The 27,319-nt window shown below is 42.2% G+C and overlaps 1 protein-coding gene across 1 annotated transcript in view; it reads left to right on the top strand.

The window, feature by feature from the left end:
- The window catches only part of LOC144688396 (serine/threonine-protein kinase 3/4), a 137,373-nt gene that overhangs the window by 46,404 nt on the left and 63,650 nt on the right, over positions 1 to 27,319 (top strand). The window contains exon 9 of the mRNA XM_078554880.1: positions 3,502 to 3,691. Within this exon, the coding sequence (XP_078411006.1) occupies positions 3,502 to 3,691 (190 nt within the window). The remainder of the gene's footprint in view (positions 1 to 3,501; positions 3,692 to 27,319) is intronic.

Here is a 27,319-nt window from a genome sequence, read left to right as displayed (position 1 = left end):
CCATGATCTAACTGAACAGTGGAATAGGCTTGAGGAGCGGAATGACCTACCCCTGTCCCCACGTGACCATTATTAACCCACATTGAATCTTATCTGCTATAAGCCCTGCCCCGGTTGTATAATAGTAATTGAGATGGCAACCGCTTTGAATTTATATAATGGATTTAACTTAATAAAAAGATCCCTTGATGCTACGCAGGACAGTTTTCAAACCAAAATTGACACCGAGCCACATAAGGAGACATGGGGCAGATGACTAAGCTTGCTAAAAGAAGAAGGTATTAAGGAGAATCTTAAAAGAGGAGAGAGAGAGGCAGAGAGGATTAAGGAAGGATTTCAGGCACTTGAGCCTTAGACAGCTGAAGGCATGGCCACCAATGGCAGAGCAATTAAAATATTGAATGTGCAAGAGGCCAAATTGAAGGAGTGCAAGTATTCTGGAAGGTTATAGAGCTGGAGGAGATTACAGAGATCATGAGGGATGAGGTATAGAAGAATTTGAAAGCAAAGATGAGAATTTTAAAATCAAGCTGTTGCTTACCAGGAGCACAAGGGTGATGAGTTCGGACTTAGGCAGCAGCAGAGCTTTAACTGAAGTTTGTCACTTGTACTTGGCTGGCTACTAGTACCTTGCTTAAGTACAGAACTTGGGTTATCCAGTTGACTTTACAGAATAGTTCCATTGACTTTGCTGGAAACCAACACTTCAGACTGGCCTAGACCAGATGTAGTCCTCTAGCATTGAAATGCCCACTCTTGGCTAAATTTACTATACTATACATGTTCATGGTGTCAGGCAGCCTTGAAACTTGGTGCAGAGTTTAGTCTCAAATGCAGGCTCCCATTAAAGTCAAAGCAACTGCTCTGGAAAATATGGAGCCCCATATGGATTTCCCATGTGCAGCATCACCAGAAGAGCCTTGGAGGGGAGCAGAAATGGACAATATCAGTATCCAGAAACCAAAGAATAACCTATTTTGTACCAGGTATAGTAAGTGGTTACAATGAAAACTGGAGGAAGTATATAATATGAAAGGCACTTGCACATGGGACAGGGGGAGGCCATTCGGCCCCTTGAGCCTTTTCCACCCTTTAATTAGATGGTGGCTGCTGATCTATATCTGAATTCCTTCTACCTGCCATGGTTCCACGTCCGCCAATACTTCTTGCCTAACATAATTTCAAAACTGAGATTGATAGATTTTTCAATTCACCCTTCCCCCGCCTCTCTTATCTGCACCCGGCCCCACCCCACCAGCTCCTACCAGCCTCAATAACTTATAAGAAAAGAATTCCAGATTTCCATTACCCTTTGTGTGAAGAAGGGCTTCCTAACATCACTGCTGAAGGACCCAGCCCTAATTGTGTGGCTATACCCCTTATGGACTCCGACCTCAGAGGAAATCATTTATCTACTCTATCAAATCCTTTAATCATCTTAAATGTCTCAATTAGAGCACTTCATAATCTTCTGTACTCAGGGGAATACAGCACTAGTTTATGTCTTTATAATTTAACCCTTTTAGCCCCCATATCATTCTGGTGAATCTGTGCTGTGCCCTTTCAAGGCCAGTATATCCTTTATGTGGTGTGCCGCCCAGAACTGAAAGCAGTATCCTAGATGTGGTCTGGCCAGAGCTTTATGTTACTAGACTGTCCTCCTGTCTACACTTACGCGTTACCTGTTACACTATTCAACTATTCTGGTTACTGTTGTTTACTAGGTTTGTAATCCTTTTTTTGTCTAGAAACCAATGTATAGAAAATTTGTGTTACTGAATAGAAATAGGCATAAGATGGAGGTGAGGAGATTGTGTTGATTGTTTTGTGTGACGTTTTGCATGGAGTTTCACTTTTAAAAATAAAGGTTGCATGCTTGTTTTGGAAGGAGGAAATATTGTGCAAGAAATGTGTGCATAAATGGGAAATCTATTGTGTTGTCAAAACATCTCAAAGCACTTCCCACAGCAAATTATTTTTGCAGTGCTGTGATTGTTAGGCAAATGCAGCAGTTCAGTTGTAAATTACGGTTGCAGTTCTTTGCTGTGCTTTGGATTTGTTTGTGTGTGTGTGCATGCATGTGTGGCACGTGTGAGTGAAGCTGTACTTATCTAGGTGAAATATCACTGCTGGAGAATGGAGCGCGTTCTATTTTGAGCACCCAGTGTTAGCATCCAGCACTCCCTGATCAGATATAGGGTACTTAGTTGGAGAAAAAAGGTCCCCACTTAGTCTGGCTCCCCACCAGTGTAACACTTATCCATTTTCAATAGCAGTCATTCTGTGGTCTATTGAAAATGATTGCCGGTTAGTACTTTGCTGTTAAGTTGAGACTGTTCAGACTCATTTCCCAGACTTTCCATTTTACTGAGAATGATAATTCATCAGGTTTAGACCCTGTTAACTCAGTTATTATGTCTCTTTGTTAGTGTCTCTTTTGAGCATCATATTGTGACGAGGACTTAAAAGCATAATATTCATTTCCAGAGTTTTTTTTCTTGTGAACACGATATTGATGGTATCATCAAGGGAAAAGTGGTCTGGAGGAGTTATCTGAGCTGGACTATTATTCAGGGCAATTACGATGATCTTCCCTTTTCATCTATAGATGTTAACTCATTTTCCTCAAATTCTGAGTATCTTTGTCAATCTTGTTCCCTAACAGTGGTATTATTATTCACTGCCACAACAAAAGAGGGCCATTTTCAAGAATCATAGGACGATGCAGCACAGCAGTAGGCCATTAGACCTATTGTGCCTGTGCCAGCTCTTGTAAAGTGCTATCCAATTAATCCCACTCCCCTGCTCTTTCCCTTTTTTAAATATTTATCCAACTCCCTTTGGAAGTTACTAATGAATCTCCTTCCACGACCCTTTCAGGCAGCAAGTTCCAGATTATCATAACTCATTTAAAAAAAAAAAAATCCCCCCTGTCTTCCCTCCTGCTTTTGCCAATCACCTTAACGCTGAGCCCTCAATCCTCCTGCCAGTGGAAACAGTTTTTCCCTATCAAAACTCCTCAAAATTTTGAACACTTCTATTAAATCTGCCCTTGACTGGCTCTGTCCTGAAGAGAACATATCAACCTTCTCTAGCCTTTGCATGTAACTGTGTCACACTGTCATTTAGACTATTATCTTGCAAGCAAAAAAAATGAAATTAGGGTTTTAATCGCCCTCAGAAGGTTTCAAATTTAGGATGGTGTTTGTATGCGAACAGTGTGGTCTGGTTATTTTTCTGCTTGCTTTCTATTAAATTTAGGAAGGTCGAAAGGTTACTGTGCAACTCTCTGAACAGCTAGTTAGCGAAGGATAGCATTAAAGCCAATTTTCCTCAGCCGTCTATTTATTTCCAGAGTTAAACGTTAAAACATATGCCTCCTAACTTAACCACACCACCGTTTCATTAAGTGTCTCTTTATATGTGCCCACTGCCTGCATACAATTAATATACAATCAACTCTGATTTTAATATCAAGCTGCTCTTGCATAATTGACACAGGAGGAAGATGACATTGACTCGGGCACCATGGTCCGAGCGAGTGCTGATGACACAGGGACCATGAGAGCTGCCAGCACAATGAGCGAAGGTGCGCGGACGATGATCGAGCATGACAGTTCTACGCTGGACTCTCAGATGGGGACCATGGTGATCAACAGTGGAGAGGACGAAGAGGATGGAACAATGAAAAGTAAGACCACAAACTACTTGTCCAGGCTCAATATTGTTTATTACCTCCTCTGAGCATTAAAGTAATAACTGAAAAAAATTGTGAATGTGCTGCATTACTGGAGTACTTATGCAATTGCCCTAAAAAGGTTGTACTTTTTAAAAGAAATCCTGCCATTATCGCGATATGGCGTCAGCTGTGGCTCAGTCGGTAGCACTCTTGACCCTGAGTCAGAAAGTTGTGGGCTCAAGCCCCACTCCTGAGCACCAAATCTAGGCTGACACTGCCCAGAGTTTAAGGGACAAGAAAAGAACAGCTGGCACCATCGAACCTGAACCTTTCTGTTGGATTCTGCTTTCCCATCTTAACTATTATCTCATTGGGTCCCTCAACCCCTTTTTCTCTCAAATCAAACTTGCTGTTACTCGACACAAAGGTGCTGTTTACTTCAATGTCCTTCACTGCCAACTGACTCCACAGAAGAGATTTGTGGAAATTGTAAGTTTTAGGGGTAGCTTAGATGTGATGTGAAAGGGTTCAACTTGAGAGAATGTTACTATTTCTTGACCTCAAAGAACTTTTTTTTCCCTTAATGATTCGTGGGATGTGTACAATGCTGCATTGGGCAGCATTTATTGTCCATCCCTAATTGCCCTTGAGAAGGTGCTGGTGTGCCACCCTTAGTGGTTTGAAAGGCTAATTCATAGGGCAATTCAGAGTTGACCCCCTTGACATAGTTACACGTAGGCCAGGATTCAGGCTTCCTTCCTGAAAGGATATCAGTGATCCAGTTGGGTTTTTACAACAATCTGATAGCCATTACTGATGCTAGTTTTTTTTAAATGTGTGATTTATTTAATTGACTGAATTCAATTTGCAATCTTACATTGTAGGATTTGAACACGTGTCTCCAGATTATTACTCCAGGCCCCTGGATTACTAGTCCGGTATCATAACCAACAATGCCACTGTCCTCTCTTGGCCCCTCATTTCCTCAGAAATATCCCAAAGCATCTTAGTCAGAGAATTACTTTCTAAAGTGTAGCCACTGTTATGTAACCAAACGTAGCAGCCAGTTTTCTCACAAAGCTCCCACAAAAAGCCAAAAGGTGAATCTGCTTAACACTGTTGGTTGAGGGTTAATTGTTGACCAATACACTGGGAGAACTACCCTGTTCTTCTTCGAATAATGCCATTGGATCTTTTATGCACACCTGAACAAGCCAGTGGTTCGGTTTAATGCCTCATCTGGAAAACGGCACTGTGACAATGCAGCACTCCCTCAGTACTGCATTAAAAGTCTAGATTTGTGTGTTATTCAGTGCTGAAGTCCTGAAGGGGGCTAGAACCTACGGCCAATGTCTCAGTGGCGAGAGTGATACTGACTGAGCCAACCTAACCTTGAGGCAAAGTCAAAGTCCAGAGTTGAAGAACTGTTGTCTAGGATTGAAATAATTAGGATATGTGATGAGAGAGGATCAGCATTGCTTAGGCACTATTGGTGAATCTGAGTCCTGTAAATTATAGCAGTGTTCCTCAAACTTGATTGGTTGACTTTTCAAATGGATAAATAATCAGACTCCCCAAACTAAACTATAACACTTTAGCTGCATGCTAAAAGTTTTAAAATAATGCTTTTAAGAAAAGTTATTTATTTTTCTGCCACAATCAACGCACTCTCCTCCTAGATGAGACAGCCAGCACACACTGTGGGGACTGTGCTTGGTTCCCATCTCTCACTTCCACATTATTTTGCAGAAAGCCTCTGTGGACTCCAGTTTGAGAACCATTGGATTCTAGGGAGGAAAAAAATTATAAGGTTGGTGGAGGGTGTTCTCTTTTTCGAGGTTCAATAGATTGGTTCTGGATATGAGAGTGTTCTCCTATGTTGAGAGGATTAGTAAATTGGGCCTATATTCTCTAGAGTTTAGAAGAATGAGAGGTGAGCCCATTGAAACAAGATTCTGAAGGGGCTTCTGAAGGGGTCGGCACTGAGAGGTTGTTTCCCAGGGCTGGGGAATCATAGTCTCAGGATAAGGCGCTGATCAATGAAAACTGAGATGAGAAGTTTCTTCTCCGAAGGTGAATCTTTGGAACTGTGTAACCTAAAGGGTTGTGGATGGTCCATTGCTGAATATATTTAAGGCTGAGATGGACAGATTTTTGGCCTCTCAGGGAATCGAGGGGTATGAGGAGCGGGCAGGAAATGGGCTCCTGTTTTTGATGTTCTTACGAGGTCCTGAGAGGGAATGAGTTAACGCAGGAAATCATGCTATGAGGTTTGATGTGACTAATCTGTTTACCTTCCTTTATCAGAGAGTAATGAAATGCCGTAAATAATCAAAGATTATATTGGTATAGATTCTTCTATTAAGAAGTCTGCCCAAGTCCCTGTAAGATCATATATAAATATTTAATAAGCCTTCAGCGTGACATTCAGCTGTGATATCTGAGAGGCTACATTTCATTCTGATGAATATGTACAATATGTTTTATATTGGAAACTAAATACTGCAAGCTGCATGGTGGCATTTTCATTGTTTTAACACTCCATTGATCATGGTGAGAACTGGAAAAGAACAACTTACATTTATAAAGTGTGTTTATATAGCACCTTTAACATAGTAAAATGTCCCAAGTCACTTCACTGGACCATTTTTTAATGAAATTTGGCCAAAGGTTGTGTGAGTGAGATTTAATTTAATTCTGGTGTCTCATTCTGGGAAATTGGTGACTTGTGCTGTGGTACGTGCACTCTGGTAAATCACCCGAGCAACGGTTTATCTGAAGTGAGCAGTGGGGCAGGGGCTGAGTCATAAGGGAGGGGAAAGGGCTCGGAGGGTCTAGTTGAAGATGACCTTTTGTTCACTTGCAGCAGGGATCTGGAGCTGGAACACTTGTCTGATGTATTGTTTCCCTTGCACTTCCTCCATACACACACCTCAATCCTACCAAAAAGCTAGAGTTGACAGAGGCCAATTATATATATTTTTTCCTTCCTCAGAGCTGTATAATCCACTATTGTTTTGTTTGTCCGCTTGGGCATCCACTCTGTGATGCACTCTTATAGGAGTGACTGTCAGATCAGGAAGGGCATCTGAGCTGGAGATAACTTCCCTTTCGTTACAGGATATCCAGTGCCATGCATACAATCACAAATGTACTACCTAATCTTTAATTGACTTCACTAATCTGGCTGCAATTTGCTTTAAAGCTACATTTGGAGCCAGTTGAACAATAAGTTGATTTTCTACCACTACTTGTCATGAACAATCAAATTCTGTATACCATGAGCTGGCAATGCCTAATGTTGGCTTCATGCAGCAAAAACAACATGTATGCATTTATATAGCACCTTTAACATAATAAAATAACTCAAGCTGTTTCAAAGGAACATTACCAGACAAACTGATACCGAGTCACATCTGGAGGTATTAGGACAAATTACCAAAAGCTAAGTTGAAGAGGGTAGGTTTTAAGGGGCATCTTAAAAGAGAGGAGGGAGGTTTAGGAAGGGAATTCGAGCTATGGGCCCAGGCAGCTGAAGGCACGGCTGCTAATGATGAGCTCAGAATTGGAGGAGTACTGTTTTCTTGGGGTTATAGGGCTCAATGAGATTACAGGGGCAGGAGAGACAGGGTCATGAAGGGATTTCAAGAGTACCTTTATTACCTCTGCCACTGAAGATGGGCGTTGGTATTGTTTTCGCCCCTGTTTGTCTGTAAACGATATATTTCAAAAACCAATGGATGGATTTCAGCAAAATTTGGCACACAGAGTATGGCCCAAAGAAGAACTGATTAGTTTTTCGCGAAGATGTGGATCTAGAAAGTTTTTTTAAAGGATCTGTTAACATTGGAGATGGGGCAAATTGACTTTTTTTTCACAATGTTGTGGGTTGTTTGACTTTGAATGTTGTTGCTCCTTTTTAGAATATTGTGGATTGTTTCAGTTGCTGTGGTGCAATTTGTCACAGCTGTCAAAATGCGAGCAGAGTTTTCAGAGCAGCTTGTTGGATGTGGATTGGTCTGAAGCCCTTTCAGTGAGATGGATGCTCTTAATAAAAAGATTTATTTTTTTTCAGCTTTGTAGTTGCAGAGCATCAACCAGACAGGAAAAGCCTGAAGGAGGAATAATTATAATGAGGTTGCATTAACACAGCGTGGCAGAGGTATGCACACTACTGAGTGCCCTCTTCACTTGTGTAAACTGTTTTCCACTTGAGATTAAGAAGCCTTCAAACTTTTGGGCAGTGAGTCACATGGTCAGTATTGGCACCTTCCCCGATTAATGGCATTCTTCCACTTCAGAGGAAATCTGTCACATTTGAAAAGTTGCAACTCGAGCTGGTAATGGTTGAGAGTTGCGTGAAATCCTGCAGTATATTATTATACTTTTCTCCATCATTGTACATGTCAAGCTTTTTGTTCTCTATCCTTTTCTACCTTTCTTAATTTCAGCTCTTTTTTTAATCATTGCTTTGGAGCCATTGAGTTCCATGTGAAAGAATAAAGTACTTTAATTATCTTCTTCTTTCCTCGCAGTTTTCTTCCTCCTTCCTCTTTTTGTAAAGAAAAGATTACATTTATATAGCATCTTTTGACTTCAGGATGCCCCAAGTGCTTTACAGCCGATGAAGTACTGTCACTGCTGTAATGTGGGCAATTTCCACATAGCAAATAGTGATTCTGATCAGATAGTTTTAGTGATACTGATTGAAGGATAAATATTGCCCAAAACATGGGGCGATCTCCTGTGCTCCTCTTCAAAATAGTGCTTTGGGATCCTTTACAACCATCTGAGAGGGCAGATGGAGCCGTAGTTTAGCATCTCTGACAGAACAGCCTGGAGCATCAGCCTAGTGTTTTATGCTCATGTCTCTGGAATAGAATTTGAATTCATGACCTTCTGACTTAGAGGTAAGAGTGCTACCCACTAAACCATGGCAAATAGTTTGTTGCCCCATTCTAACATATCTTCACCTGACCTCACCCAAGTGGGTATTCTTCACAAAAGTGAACCCAGGCCTTAAGTGATGCAGACCACTTCATGTGGATCACCTACTTAGTCTGCACTACCTTAAGGACACTAGTTAGGAGTGTGATGGAATACTCTTTACTTACTTCATGAGTGCAGTTTCAACAGACTCTAAGCTCAATACCTTCCAGGACACAGCAGCCCACTTGTAAGCACTTCATCCACATAAGCATTCACTTCCTCTAATAATGGTGCATCATGGTTGTAGTATGTGTACCATCTATGAGATGCACTGCAGCAACTCACCAAGGCTGCTTCGACAGCACCTTCCAAACCCAAGACTTCTGCCGCCTAGAAGGAAAGCACAGCAGGTGCCTGGGAGCACCGCCACCTGTGACCCCAGAATTTAGTGGCCCTAAGGGAATCGTGGGTTAAGTGGATGGGGTGGGAGAGTGGGGTTGATGTAGAAGATCAGCCGTGATCTTACTGAATGGCAGGAGCAAGCTAAAGGGTCTGCCTGCTCTGGTTTCTATTTCTTATGACCTTATCACCTCCAAGTTCCCCTCCAAGTCTCTCGCACCACTCTGACTTGGAAATATATCGCTGTTCCTTCACTGTCGCTTTGTGAAAATCCTGAAACCAAACAACATCATGGAATCACCTTCCACTACATGGACTGGAGCTGTTCAAGAAGGTTCACCAGCCCTTCAAGAGCAATTGAGGATTGGCGATAAATGCTAACCTTGCTAGTGATGTCCATATTCTAATTTTCTTAAAATTCAACCATAGGATAAATTGTCACTATTTAAGCCTAATCTTCATTATAACCAGACACTGTGCATACATGTCTCAGCAGGATTCACTGGGTTAATAATGGTCAGTATTGGGAATTCGGCATAATATTTTTGTTTGCTCCCTGCCCTTCTGTCCAAGATACCAAAGCCACTCATAGCCAGCATGTTGGCACTCTGCAAAAACAAAATGAGTTGCTGATGGGGATCTTGGACAAAGTGGTTTTATAGGCACAGGGACTAATTTTAACTATCTCGTACCTTTCAGCTTGTTGTCTCCATAGCAGCAAACGGGGTTGTTTTTTTTTGCATGAGTGCTTATCTCCAGTGACAGTGCATAGAATGGAGGCCAGCATGAGTTTACATCCCGATAATGGGCTCTGACGGAAGCTCATCAACCTGAAATGTTAACTCTGTTTCTCTCTTCATGGATGGTACCTGACCCGCTTAGCATTTGGGAGAGGTGTTGGCATAGTGGTGTTGTCACCGGTATTCCAGAAACCCAGGGGGGCTCAGGTTCGAATCCCACCAGTTCATGAGTGCAGCTTTAACCAGTTTTAATTCAGTAAAAACTTGGAATTAAAAGTCTAATAATGACCACTGCTGATTGTCGTCAAATCCCATCTGGTTCACTTGTGTCCTTTAGGGAAGGAAATCTGCTTTCTTTACCTGGCCAGGCCTACGTGTGACTCCAGACCCACAGCAAGGTGGTTGACTCTTAAATACCCCCTGAACAATACCCCACATCCCATTAAAAAAAAACTATTTGCTGTTTTTACCCCAGATGCTTTTTGTGAGCACAAAATTAAGTTAACATTAGTAAAATCAGACAACGCTAGAAACCCTTGACAAATCAGGCAGCATGTGTGCAGAAAGCATGAAGTGATATTTCAGGTCAATGGAGAGAGAAGTTGGAACTTTAGCTGTTTATAAGCTAGGACGGGCCAGGAAAAAGGGGGTTTTGGTGGGGAGGTGGGGGGTGGCGGTGATGGCAGGTTTTGGATGGGAGGATAAGGAAACAAGAAGGGAGTGACTAAAGGATGAAAGGGATGATGGTGCAAAGGCAAAATGGACTGGTAACAGGGCAAGTAAAAAAAAACAAAAGATGGGTCCAGAGGAGGAGGTGTCAAAGGCTAACTCTGTTAACATATTTAGTGCTGGTGTGGGAAAATAAAACTGCGATTGTAAGGCTTTTGTCCCTCAATTTTGCTCTGGTGTTATATTACTCACTTTGGAAGTAAATTCAATACTTGGAAGAGGTGAAAAGAAATTACAGGACTGTCAGGGAAAGGGCAGTGGTGTGGAATTAATTGGTTACTTCCATCAAAATGCCGGCACACTTTGCTCTGAATGGCATCCTTCTGTGCTATATTGCTCTCTGAATATGTAAAATGAGCATTAGCAGGCATTTTGGTGGAAGAAGACTTTTTCATGTGAAAGGTGCAGACGTGAGTTAAGATTTTTGACCACACAGTGGCGCCAGATCTCAACAACGGAGCTCAGTCTTAAATTTGAGAGAGAAGGAATCTAATGCCCTACATTAACTAATTCTACTGTTGCAGCAAATTATTGACTTTTTTTTTCCCCCACTTTTTCCTTCCATCTCCTGAAGCTAACTTTCAGACCACTTCTATCGAGGCTTTGTTTCCATCTCTTTACTATCACCTATTTCTGTCCCTAATTCATATCCACTGCTGTAACTCATCTCTTATATCCATGCTTGATATCTCCACTTTGTTCCCTCGCTGGCCTGTCCAGGTCCATCCTGCACAGACTGCAATTCATCTAAATACTCTCTGCATTAATCATGACCGTTACAATTTCCCCATCTCATTATGGACTGGAAAAGACTCTTGGGTCCATTCAGCCTGTTCCACACAGCTCTCACACATTGCATATCATAACAAACACACTCCACCCCACCCAGCAGCCACATGAGCTTCTGGGAGAGGCTGAAAACCCACAACAGTTTCACGGGGAAAATGTGGAAAATTCTCCTTCAACTGGCCTGTAGCGATCAGGACTATTTCAAGAGATCACTGGCCCTCATAATTAAATGCAGTATCTACTTTTCCTAAGGGGCGACCTCTGTCCTTGCATCTTCTGTTTCATTGATTTTGAAATGCATAGACTCACCCATTGACATTTGCCCGAGTCTATCCCTGCAGTACATTCCAGCTCTGCATCCAACTTGTAGCGTCTGCCTTCCTGACTCTGCTGTAGGTGTATCTACATCAGTTGGACTGCAGCGGCTCAAGAAGGTGATTCACCAGCACCTTCAAGCACAATTAGGGAGGACAATAGCTGCTAGTCTTTCTAGTAATGCTCACATCCCATGAACGAATATTGTTTAAAAATGGGCAAACATTCTCTACCAGCTCAAATAAAATTATTACTTAATGCAATTAAAAATACTATTTCCAATGGCTTGAAGGGTCAATAACCAGAGGGCACAGATTTAGGCTGATTGACAAAAGAACCAGAGGCGACATGAGGAAAAACCTTTACGCAACAAGTGGTTAGGATTTGGCATGCATGGCCTGATAGGGTCGTTGTGAAAGACAATATTTGAATGCAAGTTCGTCTATCTTTTATATGGTGCATTTTATATTCTCAATGCCACAACCAATGAAGTGCTGTGAAAGTAGTCACTCTTGTTTTAGAGACAAAGGCCACAATCAATTTATGCACAACAAGATCCCACAAGCAGCAAATGAGATGTGACCCATTTTATTGCAGTAGTGGTTGTGTGGTGAATGTTTGACCCTCCTTGAATATTGTCATGGGATCTTTGACTTCAGGTGGGCAGTCTGACAGAACCTTGTAATAATGTTAAGCCCTTCAGCGTTACAGTTGGTGTCAGCCTTGACTACGTGCTCCATTGAGCCCATGACCTGTTGACTGAATGAAGCAGAGACTCTGCAAAGAGATTTTCAGTAAGAGAAGTAGTGTTGCCACCTCAAAAGGTGACAAAGGCGAAGCACCATATGCCTCTGTAGGCTGCCATTCATCAGGGGAGTTGGGGAGCTGCATGTTTAGGTACCAGGCATACCAGTAGTGCAGTTTTCCAATTACTGTCTGTATGGAGGTTCACCAGCAAGCTTGTGCACGGGACAGTTCATGTTGAATTTTTAAAAATTCATTCACGGGATGTGGGCGTTGCTGGCTAGGCCAGCATTTATTGCCCATCCCTAATTGTCCTTCAGAAGATGGTGGTGAGCTGCCTTAATGAACCGCTGCAGTCCATGTGGTGTAGGTACATAGTGCTGTTAGGGAGGGAGTTCCAGTATTTTGACCCAGCGACAGTGAAGGAACTGTCAAGTCAGGATAGTGAGTGGTTTGGAGGGGATCTCGGTATTTGAGAGAAGTGAGTGAGGTCATGTAATAGATTGCTGGAAAGGGAAGCAGAATGATCAAAGCCAGTGTGTTCTGGGTAACGCATCATGAAGTGCTGATTGTAAGAAATGGGTACGCTTCAGAATATTATAGAATTCTTATAGAATTAGCAAGGACAGTATGAGGCCATGTGGCAGTAGACAGTTTTCTTTCTCTCTCGAAAAATGCAAACAATCCCTAAAAATGTCAAACAAAAACAGAATTACCTGGAAAAACTCAGCAGGTCTGGCAGCATCGGTGGAGAAGAAATCAGTTAACGTTTCGAGCCTTCACGGCCCTTCGGCAGAACTGAAGCATAGTTAGGAGAAAGGAGAAATAGAGGGATTGGACATAACAGAACCGTACTTCTTCAGAGAGGGCATTTCTTGAAGAGAGGTGGCAGTCAATTAAACACAGAGATAAAAACAAAAAGCTAAAAGCTACTGCGGATGCTGGAAATCCAAAACAAAAACAGAATTACCTGGAAAAACTCAGCAGGCTCGAAACGTTAACTGATTTCTTCTCCACCGATGCTGCCAGACCTGCTGAGTTTTTCCAGGTAATTCTGTTTTTGTTTTGGATTTCCAGCATCCGCAGTAGCTTTTAGCTTTTTGTTTTTATCTCTGTGTTTAATTGACTGCCACCTCTCTTCAAGAAATGCCCTCTCTGAAGAAGTACGGTTCTGTTATGTCCAATCCCTCTATTTCTCCTAACTATGCTTCAGTTCTGCCGAAGGGCCGTGAAGGCTCGAAACGTTAACTGATTTCTTCTCCACCGATGCTGCCAGACCTGCTGAGTTTTTCCTAAAAATGTCAAGGTGTTCTGATTCATGTTAACATTCATAAGCCAATAAGATGGTGTCTTGTACCTTCTTACTGATACAAGTGTCTGGTAAGGGCTAACAAATGACCCTCAGCGTGAGGTAAACTTAAAAAATGGCCTCAAGCTAAAGTGATGGACAAAAGGCAAGGCGACCACCCTGACGTCTTGGGTACCTGTCCTGTATTCATTGGTTAAAAGCATCCGAGGATGGGATTGATATAGGGTGAACTATCAGCCCCTAGAAATAAGGTATATCAGTGGATGCTCGGAGGGGCAGGGGGCAGTCCTTGTCAGGCAGCTGCCTTTTTCAGATCGAAAATGGACCGGGGAAGATGAAGGAATTCCAAGGGAAGAGCTTCCTAATACTTTGGCTACTGAGCCGAATGCTGTTGCCACAAGCCAAGGAGATCAGCACACACTGCGCAATCCATCCATTTGTCCTCTGGGATCAGCAAACCACGCTCACCTGGCATGGCCATATGCTTTTCCTATCTATTTAGCCAGTGCATCATATCTATACTGTTGAATCTTAGTAAACTACCTCAAAATCACTTATGAATTCTTGACCTCTGCAATCCCACTCCTGACATTAATTTGTAAGTTTTAAGGTTTAGGAGTCATAGATTACCCAAAACTTGAGGACCAGTGCTTCTTTTAAGCATGTATGTGGACTTCAACAGGAAACTACTTCATGTACTCTTTTCCCCAGTTTTTCTCATTGAAATTGAAAATAGGAGGCTTCTACAAGAGACTGAAAAGGAAAGCGTAAGCTTGCGAGGTGCAGAGAGATGAGCAGAGGGCCTACCCTTGGGCAGATCACTCCTAGACCCATAGCAATGTGGATGACTCCTAACAGCCCTCTGAAATGGCCGAGCAAGGCAATTAGCTATAGTCAAAAAGGAGGCGGCCCACCACCACCACCACCACCTTGGTGCAATTGCCAAAGGGAGTGATGATGGGTATAGTAAAGAAACAAAAAGAACCAGAGATAACTCCATTGCTTTTCAAAAGAGTGCCATGGAATCTTTTAAGTGCGCTTGAGACGACAAACTTTGGTTTAATGTCTCATCCATAAGAGGACAGTGCACAGTGTTCCCTCGGTACTGCACTGGAGTATCAGCCTCGATTGCCATGCTCAAGCCTTGGAATGGGACTTGAACTCAAAGGGAAGAATGTTAGCATCTGAGCCACAGCTGCGACTTAATGAATAGCCTATTCCTATGTTTCTACGTTCACCTTCAATTGTCATTCATTTAGAAGTAATTGAATGCATGTAAAATGCAGGAGATCTTTAAGAGATGTTGCTAGGGGTTAAGGAGCTATATAAATGCAAACCTTTTATCCCCAGTCTTTCCCGCATGTGCTTCTTGAGGCTGCAGTAAGGAGTCATTTTTTTAAAAACAGATTAGCCAGTTCAGTGCTTTGCTAATTTGGAAATATATAAAAATGCTACTTTCATCTGCACAATCTGCAGTTCTTCATGAGCCTGTAATTAGTATTTTGCAGATGTTGCAACAAGCATAGGCACTCACTTAATGAAGGTCATTAATGAACAAGATTATCTCTCTGTCACAGTTTTGTACCAAGTATAGATATTTGTGTTATTCCAAAGACATCCAACAGGGACCAATTTTCAGCTTCAGAAACTCCATGGAAATCATTCTCTATCTAGCTTTTTTGGAATAGCTGTTTATAGGCCAATTATAATGTGTTTTGTCATGATCCATAGAGCACAATATAATCATGATCTGAACTCATTAATCTGAAGGCAGTCCAAACTTCACCAAATGGTGCACAAACATCTTAAGAAAAACCTGAATATTTACAGTGATTATTGGAGAAAGCTTCTTTATCAACTGAAGCAGCATCTTTGTTCTTTGAGAATGGATTAAGCTGTTGATAGCAGCAGAAGGAGAATGTGTCAAGAATAGCTCAGGAAAGAAGAATAGATCTTTTCTTCTGTTGGCCACATTGTTTCAGCATAGTTATTGAACTTAATTCATCTGTACAGTTGTCTATTTTCTTGGCCAGTGAAGTTCACAACTTCTCCCAACAGCTCAACAATGGACATTTCAGTATCCTGCATAAGCGTTTGTTATTGTGATCCCCAACTTGACTAGTCAGCGGGAAATTGAGGAGCAAATATGTGCACAATTTGCGGAGGTGTGTAAAAACAATGACAATAGGGTAATTATATTAGGTGATTTCAACTTTCCCAACATTAATTGGGATAGACATAGTGTTAAGGGCTTGGATGGAGTGGATTTCTTGAAATGTGTACAGGAGAACTTTTTAGGTCAATATGTAGAGGGTCCAGCAAGGGATGGCGCAGTGCTGGACCTAATTCTGGGGAATGAAGCCGGACAGGTGGCTGAGGGGGTGGTGGGGGAGCATTTTAGTGATAGCGACTACAACATGGTACAGTTTAAGTTTGTTATGGACAAAGAAATTGACAAGTTGCAAAAAAATGTTTTGGATTGGAGGAGAGTGGATTTTAGTAAAATAAGGCAAGATCTGGCCAAGGTAGACTGGGAACAGCTACTTGTGGGGAAATCTATAGAGGAGCAGTGGGGGGCATTCAAAAAGGAAATGGGGGAGGGTACAGGCTCAACATGTTCCCATTAGGGTGATAGGAAGGAGTAACAAACCCAGAGAACCATGGATGACCAGAGATATTCAGGTTACGATGAGAAGGAAAAGAGAGGCTTTTAGCAAGTACGAGGGAAGCAAATCAGCGGAGGCATTAGTGGAGTACAGAAAGTGCAGAGTGGAGCTTAAGAAAGCAATTAGGAGAGCAAAGAGGGTATATGAGAAAGCTCTGGCTGGTAAAAGTAGGGAAAATCCCAAGATATTCTATAAGTATATCAATGGGAAGAGGATAACCAGGGAAAGAGTAGGGCCCATAAGGGACCAAGGGGGCAATCTATGGGTGGAGCCAGAGGACATTGCTAGAGTGTTGAATGAATACTTCACATCCGTCTTCACCCAAGAGAATGAGGATGAAGGTATCAAACTCAGGGAGAGAGACTGCGAGATTCTTAAGCAAATTGATATAGGGAGTGACAAGGTATTGGAGGTGTTGGCAGGCTTAAAAGTGGACAAATCTCCAGGTCCAAATGATTTGTGTCCCAGACTGCCAAGGGAGGCAAGGGAGGATCGCAGGGGCTCTGACCCAAATTTTTAATTCCTCTCTGGCCACAGGGAAGGTGCCAGAGGATTGGAGAACAGCTAATGTGATTCTGCTATTTAAGAAGGGTTGTGGAGATAGTCCAGTGAGTCTCACATCAGTGGTAGGGGAACTATTGGAGAAAATTCTGAAGGAGAGAATCTATCTTCACTTGGAGAGGCAAGGTTTGATCAGGGATAGTCAGCATGGCTTTGTCAGAGGGAGGTCATGCCTGACACATTTGATTGAATTTTTTGAGGAGGTGACCAGGTGTGTAGATGAGGGTAGTGTAGTTGATGTAGTTTATTTGGATTTCAGCAAAGCTTTTGAGAAGGTCCCACATGGGAAACTTATAAAGAAGGCAAATGCACAGGGGATACAGGGTAATTTGATAAGGTGGATTCAAAATTGGCTTAGTTGTAGGAGGCAGAGGGTGATGACAGAAGAATGCTTTAGTGACTGGAAGCCAGTGTCCAGTGGCGTACCACAGGGATCTCTGCTCCCCTATTATTTGTCATTTATATAAACGACATAGATGACTATGTGGGGGATAGGATTAGTAAGTTTGCAGTTGACACAAAGATTGGCCGGGTGGTTAACAGTGAGGTTAAGTGTCTTGGGCTACAGGAAGATATAGAAGGGATGGTAAAATGGGCAGATAAGTGGCAGATGGAATTTAACCCTGAAAAGTGAGAGGTGATATACTTTGGAAGGAGTAATTTGACAAGGAAATATTCAATGAATGGCATGGTACTAGGAAGTTCTGAGGAACAAAGGGACCTTGGGGTGTGTGTCCATAGATCTCTGAAGGCGGAGGGGCATGTTAGTGGGGTGGTGAAAAAGGCATATGGGACACTTGCCTTTATCAGTTGAGACATGGATTACAAAAGTAGGGAGGTCATGTTGGAGTTGTTTAGAACCTTGGTGAGGCCACAGCTGGAGTACTGTGTGCAGTTCTGGTCGCCACATTATAGGAAGGATGTGATTGCACTGGAGGGGGTGCAGAGGAGATTCACCAGGATGATGCCTGGGATGAAACATTTAAGTTATGAAGAGAGGTTGGATAGACTTGGGTTGTTTTCGTTGGAGCAGAGAAGACTGAGGGGCGACCTGATCAAGATGTACAAGATTATGAGGGGCATGTTCCCCTTAGTTGAAAGGTCAGTCACAAGGGGTCATAAGGCAGGATGTTTAGGGGGTATGTGAGGAAAAACTTTTTTACCCTGAGGGTGGTGACAGCCTGGAATGCACTGCCTGGGAGGGTGGTGGAGGCGGGTTGCCTCACATCCTTTAAAAAGTACCTGGATGAGCACTTGACACATCATAACATTCAAGGCTATAGGCCAAGTGCTGGTAAATGGGGTTAGGTAGGTAGGTCAGGTGTTTCTCACGTGTCGGTGCAGACTCGATGGGCCTCTTCTGCACTCTGTAATTCTGTGATATTCCAGGAGCCCCTCGCCTAGCTGGTCTCATCTTCTACTTGCCATTAACTTGAGCTCATCCAAAATTCTCTTACCTATGTTCCAAGTCCCATTCACTCATCACCCTTTGGTTGCCTACTTACTTCTTTGAAATAGTGCCATGGGATCTCTGATGAGGCCTTGATTTTATGTCTCATCCAAAAGACAGCGCCTTCAACAGTGCAGCACTCCCTCAGTATACTGCATTGAAGTGTCAGCCTGGATTTTCTGCTCAAGTGCCTGGAGTGGGGCTTAAACCCATGACCTTCTGACTCAGAGACAAGAGTGTTACCCACTGAGCTACAAGATGATCACAATATTCATCATGTTGCATAATGCACTAATTTTGAAATTCATTCTTGCGTGAGCAAGTGAGAAAAGAAAATCAGGAATCTGTCAATACTTTTTTTTGATTCGCTGACACGGTGTGGGTGTCACTGGTTAGGCCAGCATTTATTGCCCACCCTGGTTCCCCTTGTGAAGCTTGTGGTGTTTAGCAGCCCTCTTGAACCGCTGCAGTCTCTGTGATGTACATACACCTGCAGTGCTGTTAGGAAGGGATTTCCAAGATTTTGACCCAGTGACAGTGAAGAAACGATGACATAGTTCCAAGTCAGGATGGTTTGTGGCTTGAAGCAGAATTTGCAGGTGGTGGTGTTCCCATGCGTCTGCTGTCCTTGCCCTTCTAGGTGGTAAAGGTTGATGTGTTACTGCAGTGCATCTTTATATGGTACACACTGCTGCCACTGTGCATCGGTAGTGGAAGGAGTGAATGTTGAAGATGGTGGATGATGTGCTAATCAAGAGGACTGCTTTGCCCTGGAAATGAACAGCCAGCATTACAATTATAATGCGTCAATCTTGGTTCAGCGGTAGCATTCTCACTTCTGAGTCACATAATCCAACTCGCACACCCGTGCAATACTGAGGGAGTGCTGTACTGTTGGAGGTATAATTTCTCGGATGACGTACTAAATCAATGTCCTATTTCCCCCTCAGGTGGACATAAAAGATTCCATGTCATCATTGTGTCCTGGCCACCATTTCTAACCCTCAACTAATGCCACCAAGGGAAACACATTACCTGGTCAATTAACTTGTTGCTGCTTGTGGCACATTTTCCTGCATTGAACAGTGACTGCACTTCAAAATAATTTATTGGCTGTGAGGCGGTTTGGGATATCCCGAGGTCACCTATGCAAATGCAGGTTCTTTCTTTTGATAGAATTTGTTCTTCCAAGTTTGCCCTGGGGAGAGCATTTGGAGCTGAATAGATGATGCATTTTACAATGCCACACTAATAATCTGTAAGGTTCAGTGGAGGCGCCTCCTTTTTAAAGATTGACATGTGTGAGATTTTCCTCACTAACCGGACCTTTTGAGTCACTGTCCTTGGAAGAGTTAAGGCTGTACATTAATGAGCTCCAATTGGGCTAGTTACATTCCGCCTAAAAACCCAAGAGTAATATCTGCGGGCTGAGATGCACAGTTATGCACAGAGCTCTGCACTCTGGCAGCTAATTTATAATTAGAGGGGTGACTGCTCCTGACATTAAACCCCTTAATTCATATGTTCCAGGGTTTTTATTTTTTAAATTCAGTCCCAGGATGCGGATGTCGCTGGCAAGGCTGGTATTTGAGCAGCTGTTGGAGAGTCTTTTTGAACTCCTTATTTGCTGTCGTGGTTTCATACAGCATGAGTGGATTCCTTAGCCATTTCAGGGAGCATTAAGAGTCAAGCTTATAGGCTGGACCGGGGAAGGAAAGTGGGTTTCCTCCCCTAAAGGATGTCAGTAAACCAGTGGGTTTTTAACTAAAATCTGACATCACCTTGGTCAAATTCTCTTTGTGAGATTTGAATTCACTTTCTCTGGATTACTTGTTCAGCGACATGACCATGACAAGTTCATTTGATTCACTGCAGTATTTGGGAAGCTTGGTTTCACATGGGACTGGGTTTACATTGCAGCAGATGCAAACTCAATGCTTGGCTTAAGTGTGGATGCTTTGTGTATGCAGAATACTGGTAATTTAAATTCAAGAAAATAAGTTAGTGAAATTAGGTCAAAACTGAATTTAATGATCCATACCGATCTATTTGACCATGCCTTCAATCGCCTCATTCGGTTTGTGTCTGATCGACCACTCTTAGAAGAACCTTAGGATATTTGACTGAAGTAATCTGCTGTAAAAGCAGAAATTATTCAAACATGAGATTTGAGTTTGTTCTTTAATTTCCATGGCTCTCAAGTGCTTCAGATGCTGTAGTGCTTGTGTAAAAAAAAATGTTAATTAGCTTCTAATGCTTCATGAAGGAGAGAAACTCAAGCTAAACCAGAGGTCTATTTTCAAGGTGGTTAATCCTTTTTTTAAAGGGATAGGGGTTAGGGTGCTCTCTGTGACTGAAGATACTACCATCGCAGTTATTTGCTACACATGGCATTTCCACCAGAGAATTTCAATTTTGAAACCCTTTTATCCTTAAAACATTTATTGACGTTGCATTGTTGCTGCTATGATATCACAGAGTAATTGTGTTGCGATTTTCTTTTTAAAGCACAAATGGCCCAATTTACTTTCTTTGAAGAGGTTTAATTGCAGTTAGCGGCGATGAAGAATGAGCACATTTATTAAAAATATCAACTAGTTTGAGGTGAGCGCCACTGAAGTTGTTAGTCATTGATGCTACTGTGTTTATGTGTGGAAGATTCAGTATCTCTGCTTTTTGAGGGTTTTCTTTGTACTGGTGCTAGCAGGGTCCCTTGCACTGTTAAACCACATATGACACCTGTCAAAAACTGGGGCGATGCTTAATGCAGGAAGAAAAAGCAATTATTTGACAGCTTTGTGTCAGATGTTTGTGTAGATCACTTCTTTATTTTAAAAATGTTTTTTAATATAAAAAACAAGTGGAGAGCATTCAACCAGTACTAGATTAACTGGTTTTTCATTTCCCTTTGTATGGTCTTTGTGTGCAAAAGAGTTTTTGCATTTCCCTGTTCTCCACTTCAAAGCAATTCATTATATGTGATGCTTGTGATTTTCCTGAGCAGCTTATTTCAAGAGAAGTCAAGCTCCGATGAAGTTATGCAAGGTAGCTTCTTATTTCAGAGCCTTGTTTTCCAGTAGTGCAATGAAGTGTTAGCCTAGATTTTATACTCAGCAGTTTGCATTTATACAACACTTTTATTTTGATAGAACATCCCACCTTATCAAACAAAATTTGACACATTGAGATATTAGGGCAGATGCTTAAAAGCTTGATAAAAGAGGTGGGTTTTAAGGGGAAAGAAGCTTGCATTTATTTAACACCTTTCAGGACCACAGGATGTGCCAAAGTGCTTTACAAATAACAGAGTACTTTTGAAGTGTAGCCACTGTTATAATGTAGGAAACAGGGCAGCTAATTTGCACAAAGCAAACTCCCATGAGACAGCAATGTGATAATGACCAGATAATCTGTTTTTTAAGGTTTCAAACGCAAACTGGGTGACCCCTTTGCGGAATACCTTCGGTCTGTCCGCAAGCATGACCCAGACCTCCCTGTCGCTTGCCATTTCAACACACCGCCCTGCTCTCATACTCACATGTCCGTCCTTGGTCTGCTGCAATGTTCCAGTGAAGCTCAATGCAAACTGGAGAAACAGCACCTCATCTTCCGACTAGGCACTTTACAGCCTTCCGGACTCAACATTGAGTACAACCACTTCAGATCATGTACTCTCTCCTCCACCCTCACCCCCTTTTTTGATCCCCATTTTTCTAATAATTATTATTTTTTTAATATATATTTTTCTTTTCCCACCTATTTCTATTATAATTTTTAAAATTTATTCCCATCCATTGTTTTATCTCCACCTTTTAACCTATTTCGATCCCTCCACCCCACTAGGACCATCTGTCACTTGCTCACCCTGCTTTCTGCCCTTAGTGTCACCATTAGCACATCCTTTAGCTAATATCACCACCATCAACACCCCTTTGTCCTTTTGTTTGTGACATTTTTGGCAATCTCTTCTTTGCGCCCACCTATCACTGGCCCTCAATCCAGCTCAACCTGGCCCACCCCCATTAAACAGCTTATATTTCACCACATTTCTTACTCCTCTTTAGTTCTGATGAAGAGTCACACGGACTCGAAACATTAACTCTGTCTTCCTTTCCACAGATGCTGTCGGACCTACTGAGTTTTTCCATCAAAGATTTCCAGCATCCGCAGTATTTTGCTTTTATCTTGTTTTTGTGATATTGGTTGAGAAATAAATATTGGTCAAGACACCAGGGAGAATTCCCCTGTTGTTCTTTGAAATTGTATCAGGGGATCTTTTACATCCACCTGAGAGGGCAGACAAGGCCTCAGTTTAATGTCTCATAGGAAAGATGGCACACCCAACAGTGCAGCACTCCATCAGTACTGTACTGGAGTGTCAACCCTGATTTTGTGCTCAAGTGCTGCAGTGGGATTTGACGCCACATTCTTCTGACTCGGAGGTTAGAGTGCCACCACTAAGCCGTGGCTGACAGGGAGCACCTTAAAGAAGGAAGGAAAGGTTTCGGAGGGAATTTGAGAACTCAGGGCCTCACCAGCTGAAGGTATGGCCATCAGCGGTGGAGCAATGAAAATTAGTGATGCTCAATAGGCTAGAATTGGAGGAGCCCAGATATTGGAGGGTTGTAAGGCTGGAAGAAGTTACAGTGACATGGAGGGCGAAGTCATAGAAGGATTTAGAAACGAGGATGGGGATTTATTAAAGAAATCAAGACGTTGCTCAACCAGGAACCAAATATAGCTCAGCAGGCATGGGGGTGATAGGTGAACGGCACTTTGGGCGAGTTAGGATACAGGCAGCAGAGTTTTGAATGGACCCAACTTTACGGAGGATGGGATGTGGGAGGTCAACCTGGAGTGCTTTTGAATAGTCAAATCTAGAGGTTTATGGCCATGAACAAGGGTTGGAGCGTATGAGCTGAGGCAGGGCAAAGTTATGGAGGCAGAAGGAGATGGACTTAGTGATGGCGTGGATATGTGGGCAGGAGCTCATTTCCGGGTCAGATACAAACCAAGGTTGTGAACAATCTTATTCAACCTCTGACTCTTGCTAAGGAGAAGGATGGGGCCTCTGGAATTGGACCCGAGCCCACAAACTTCCGACTCAGTCTTTCGTTGAGTTCGGGAGGACCAAGGTAAACAGATCGTTCTGCCTTTTCTACTAGATGAAACAATAATTATTTTAAACACCCTGATGTGTGGAACCAGATCATGGAATGATAACGTATAGAAGGAGACCATTCAGCCCATTGTGCTTGAGCCAGAAATTTTAGTTTCCAGACATAAGGGAACTCTAGTTTTTCTAGGCAGCCGTGCAGGGTAATGATCATAAAGATTTATATCCAAATTTAAACCTTTGCCATAAGGGAAATGGTTACTGAAATTAAACACCTTCATTCATCATATTGATGTGACAACTAATCATTAATATGTTAAAAAGGGATTGGTAGACATCCTTGTTCTGTAATGTATGACTGAATAACGCTGTTCAGTACAAGAAGGCCTGCCATAGAAGTCAAATTTTCACGTTAGGTTTACATAATTTAAGATACTTTCAGATTTCATAATTGCTGTATGAAGATTCAGTGTACAGTTCCATCATTTGGAATCTCAAGTGTAATTATTGTTGACATTTGAAAGGCCTCATCTACCCCACAGTCTTGAATATTTTTTAAAGATACTGTACATAAGGAGCCGCTTGTTTTTTTATTCCAAGCCTGATTGCAGCTTAAACTATTTCTTTCTGCAAAGATTTAATGGGAAAGTTATAAAGGTTCTGATAACACTTCTACGTATCAATTCTTCAGAATGTGGGCATCACTAGCAAAGCTGGTATTTATTGTCCATTCCTGGTAGCTGAGAGGTATTGAGGGGCCTCTTCCTTGAATCCCTGCACTTGCAGTTTTTGATACAACAGAGTGGGTTGCTGGGTCACTTCAGAGTCAGCAACGTTAGTGTGGGACTGGTAAGAAGAAAGAGTGAGCGTGCATTTATCTGTCACCTTTCACAACCTCAGGAAGTCCCAAAGTGCTTTACAGTTAGTTAAGCTTTTGAAATGTAGTCACTGTTGTGATGTGAGAAACCCAGCAGCCAATTTGCACAATTGACTGCAAGCACATATAGACCAGGCTTGGTAAGGACAGCAGGTTTCCTTTCCTTCCATGGTCACTCTTAGTGACATTTGCTTTTTATTTCCAGAATTTTTAAACTCTAAGCTGAAGGGATTCAAAATCTGGATCAGTAGTAGAGATCATTGGGTTGATGTCCTGACTATTATTTATCCCTCAACCAACACCACCAAACAAGTTTTCTAGCCATTATCACATTGCTGTGAGCAAGCTGGCTGCCATGTTTCTTATATTACAACAGTGTCTACACTTCAAAAGTAGTCGTTTGGTTGTACAGAACTTGAGTATTGCTGAAAAAAGAGACCTGTCGAAGCTTTTCATCTTGCACTCATCAGGACACCAGTCACCATCACTGGTGCATTCTCCATCGCAATGCCCATATCAATCAGAGTCCACTTGCCAACCAATTAGCGCTCTCTTCTCATACAATATAAAATGGCGCTTTGCCTTATATTGGTATTTTTGCAAAGTGTCGTGGTAAGTGCAAGACAAAAAGCTTCAACATGTCTCGTTTTTCATCAATACTTCAAAAGTACTTAATTGACTGTAAAGTTTCTTGGGACACCCTGATGTCTTGAATGATGCTGTATAAATGCAAGTATTTTACGCTCATAAGCACTTTTTATTTGGTCAGAATGTTACTTTATGCAAATCAATAAGACATCACAGCTCCATAGCGTTTTATGATGGTAAAACCATTTTTTTCCAGTTTTGCGAGTGATGAAGAGCTGATGCACCACCAAGCTTTGTATTGGAGACAGAGTGCTGAGAGTGGATACATCTTACAGCAGCATTAACTGACCACTGATTTACTGATTTTATAATATTGAAACGTTATTGCAGATGGTTGAAAGAAAGCAAAACAACAGATAATAGTACCTTTAACATAAGGAAACATCCCAAGGCAATTCACGGTGCATTATCAAATAAAATTTGACACTGAGACATACCGGAAGACACTAGGATAGACACACGGTAGATTTTAAGGAAGATTGTGGGGGGGGCGGGGATGGATGGATGGAAGGAGGGGGAGAGAGTTGGAGAGGGATTTCCACCATTTAGGGCTTGGGCAGGTGAAGATGCGGCCACCAATGGTGGAGAAATGAAAATCGGGGATGCACAAAAGATCTGAACTGAAGGAGCGCAGAGATCAGAAGGTCGGAGAGCTGGAGAAGTTCCCAAAGGGTTCAGATGACATAGACCACAAGAGTAAGCTGGTTAATCTGTGACTAGTTATGTGAGCTTTAACTTTTAAAAGCCTGATATATGGAACTTGATTAAATGCTTTATTGAGGTTAAACCTCTCATCCACTAGTAGGTCAATGAGGCATTTTATTGTAATTCTCAGAATGATGCAATATTGGCAAAGCTGTGTTGATTACTTATCCCTAGTTCTCCTGAGAAGGTGGTTTCACGGACAGGGGAGGGATGGTTCAGTGGTTCCCCTTTTCTCCTCCTCTTTACTAACTGTTACAAGATGTGTTTTAAAGAAGTGTTCTAACCCCCTGAGTGCTGTGACTTTTGAGAACAGACACAAGAAAGGCTTTCTGTCACACGCACGCACGCGAAGAGATGATTATAAAATATGTAACATGCACTTAGATTTCTAAGAGTCCAGAAGTCAATTTTACTATCAATTCTCCTGATGGTAGCTGGAAACCTTGTAGTCCTGAGGATTCTCTCTTGTTCACTGAAAACAGCAGAGTTTGGAAGCTTCTTGCTATGAACTCAGTGGTTCACTTCATTCAACAGCAGGTTTCTGGCTTTTCCAGCCAAAGTTGTGGTTGAGCCGCTGTAGTGAAAATATACTCTGCAGTGCAGGTAAAGAATAGCCCCACTTGTCTGACTGGGTGAATTTAAAGGTGGGGTTCTTCCTTTTTCCTGGGCAAGATGTCACCCTTCTCTGGTCTTTGTATTCCAGACTGACTGTCCAGGGTTGTCCTTGCGAAACACCTTATTAATTCACACCACAAGTCAGTTTCTGTCATATGACCACAGTACAAATGTTCCCATTGTACACGTAAAGTTTGATAAGCTATGCAATTGCTACACACGGGGAATGTTTGATATTCCCATCAATATCCCGGTATGAATAGCCTCCAAATATCTTTGCGTTCGCATCTCCTCGAGGTCTGCATGTTTATTAGTTATTGTTACTGTGAGTCTCTTTAATTGAAATGGAGAGAGACTGTCATCAGCACCTGGTAAGGTCACTCGCATTTTAAGTGACTAGCCAGAGACATACCCAGACATGAGTCTGTCCCTGCATCTGTACAGAAAACACAAAAGCAGGTCACCTGCCCCTAAACTCCATTTTGTGTCCAGATAAATTGTCCTTATTTCTTCTGGTTTTTAAAAAGTAGTTTTATCTTACATGTAAATCCGCAATCATAACTACACGGGCATAACAGTGGTGATGGGCATTCTCATTTAATTACAGCCATCTATTGTGGTGATGATACTCTGACAATGGGGTAGTGAAGTCCAGGATTTTGACCCAGCAATAGACATGCAATTGCATTTACTTAGAATTTACAACACGGAAAAACAGGCCATATGGCCCATCTAATCCATACCAGTGTTTATGCTCCACACAGGCCTCCTTGCATCTTTCTTAAGTCTACCAGCAGAGCCTTCTAATCCTTCCTCCCTCGTTTATCCAGCTTCCCCTTAAATGCATCTAAGCTAGTGATCTCAACTGGTCCCTGTGGTAGCGAGGTCTACATTCTCACCTCTCTAGGTAAAGACATTTTTCCTGAATTCCTTATTGGATTTATTAGTGACTATCATATATTTATGGCCTATTGCTACTGCCATGAGTGGAGACATCTTCTCTACAGCCAACCTATTGCATTCTTTCATATTTCTAAAGACCCATCAG

Source organism: Cetorhinus maximus, chromosome 13 (genome assembly GCF_964194155.1).
Source record: "Cetorhinus maximus chromosome 13, sCetMax3.hap1.1, whole genome shotgun sequence".
Taxonomy (NCBI): Eukaryota; Metazoa; Chordata; class Chondrichthyes; order Lamniformes; family Cetorhinidae; genus Cetorhinus; species Cetorhinus maximus.
The sequence above is the reverse complement of the archived record's forward strand: the minus strand, read 5'-3'. Positions and strand labels throughout refer to the sequence as shown.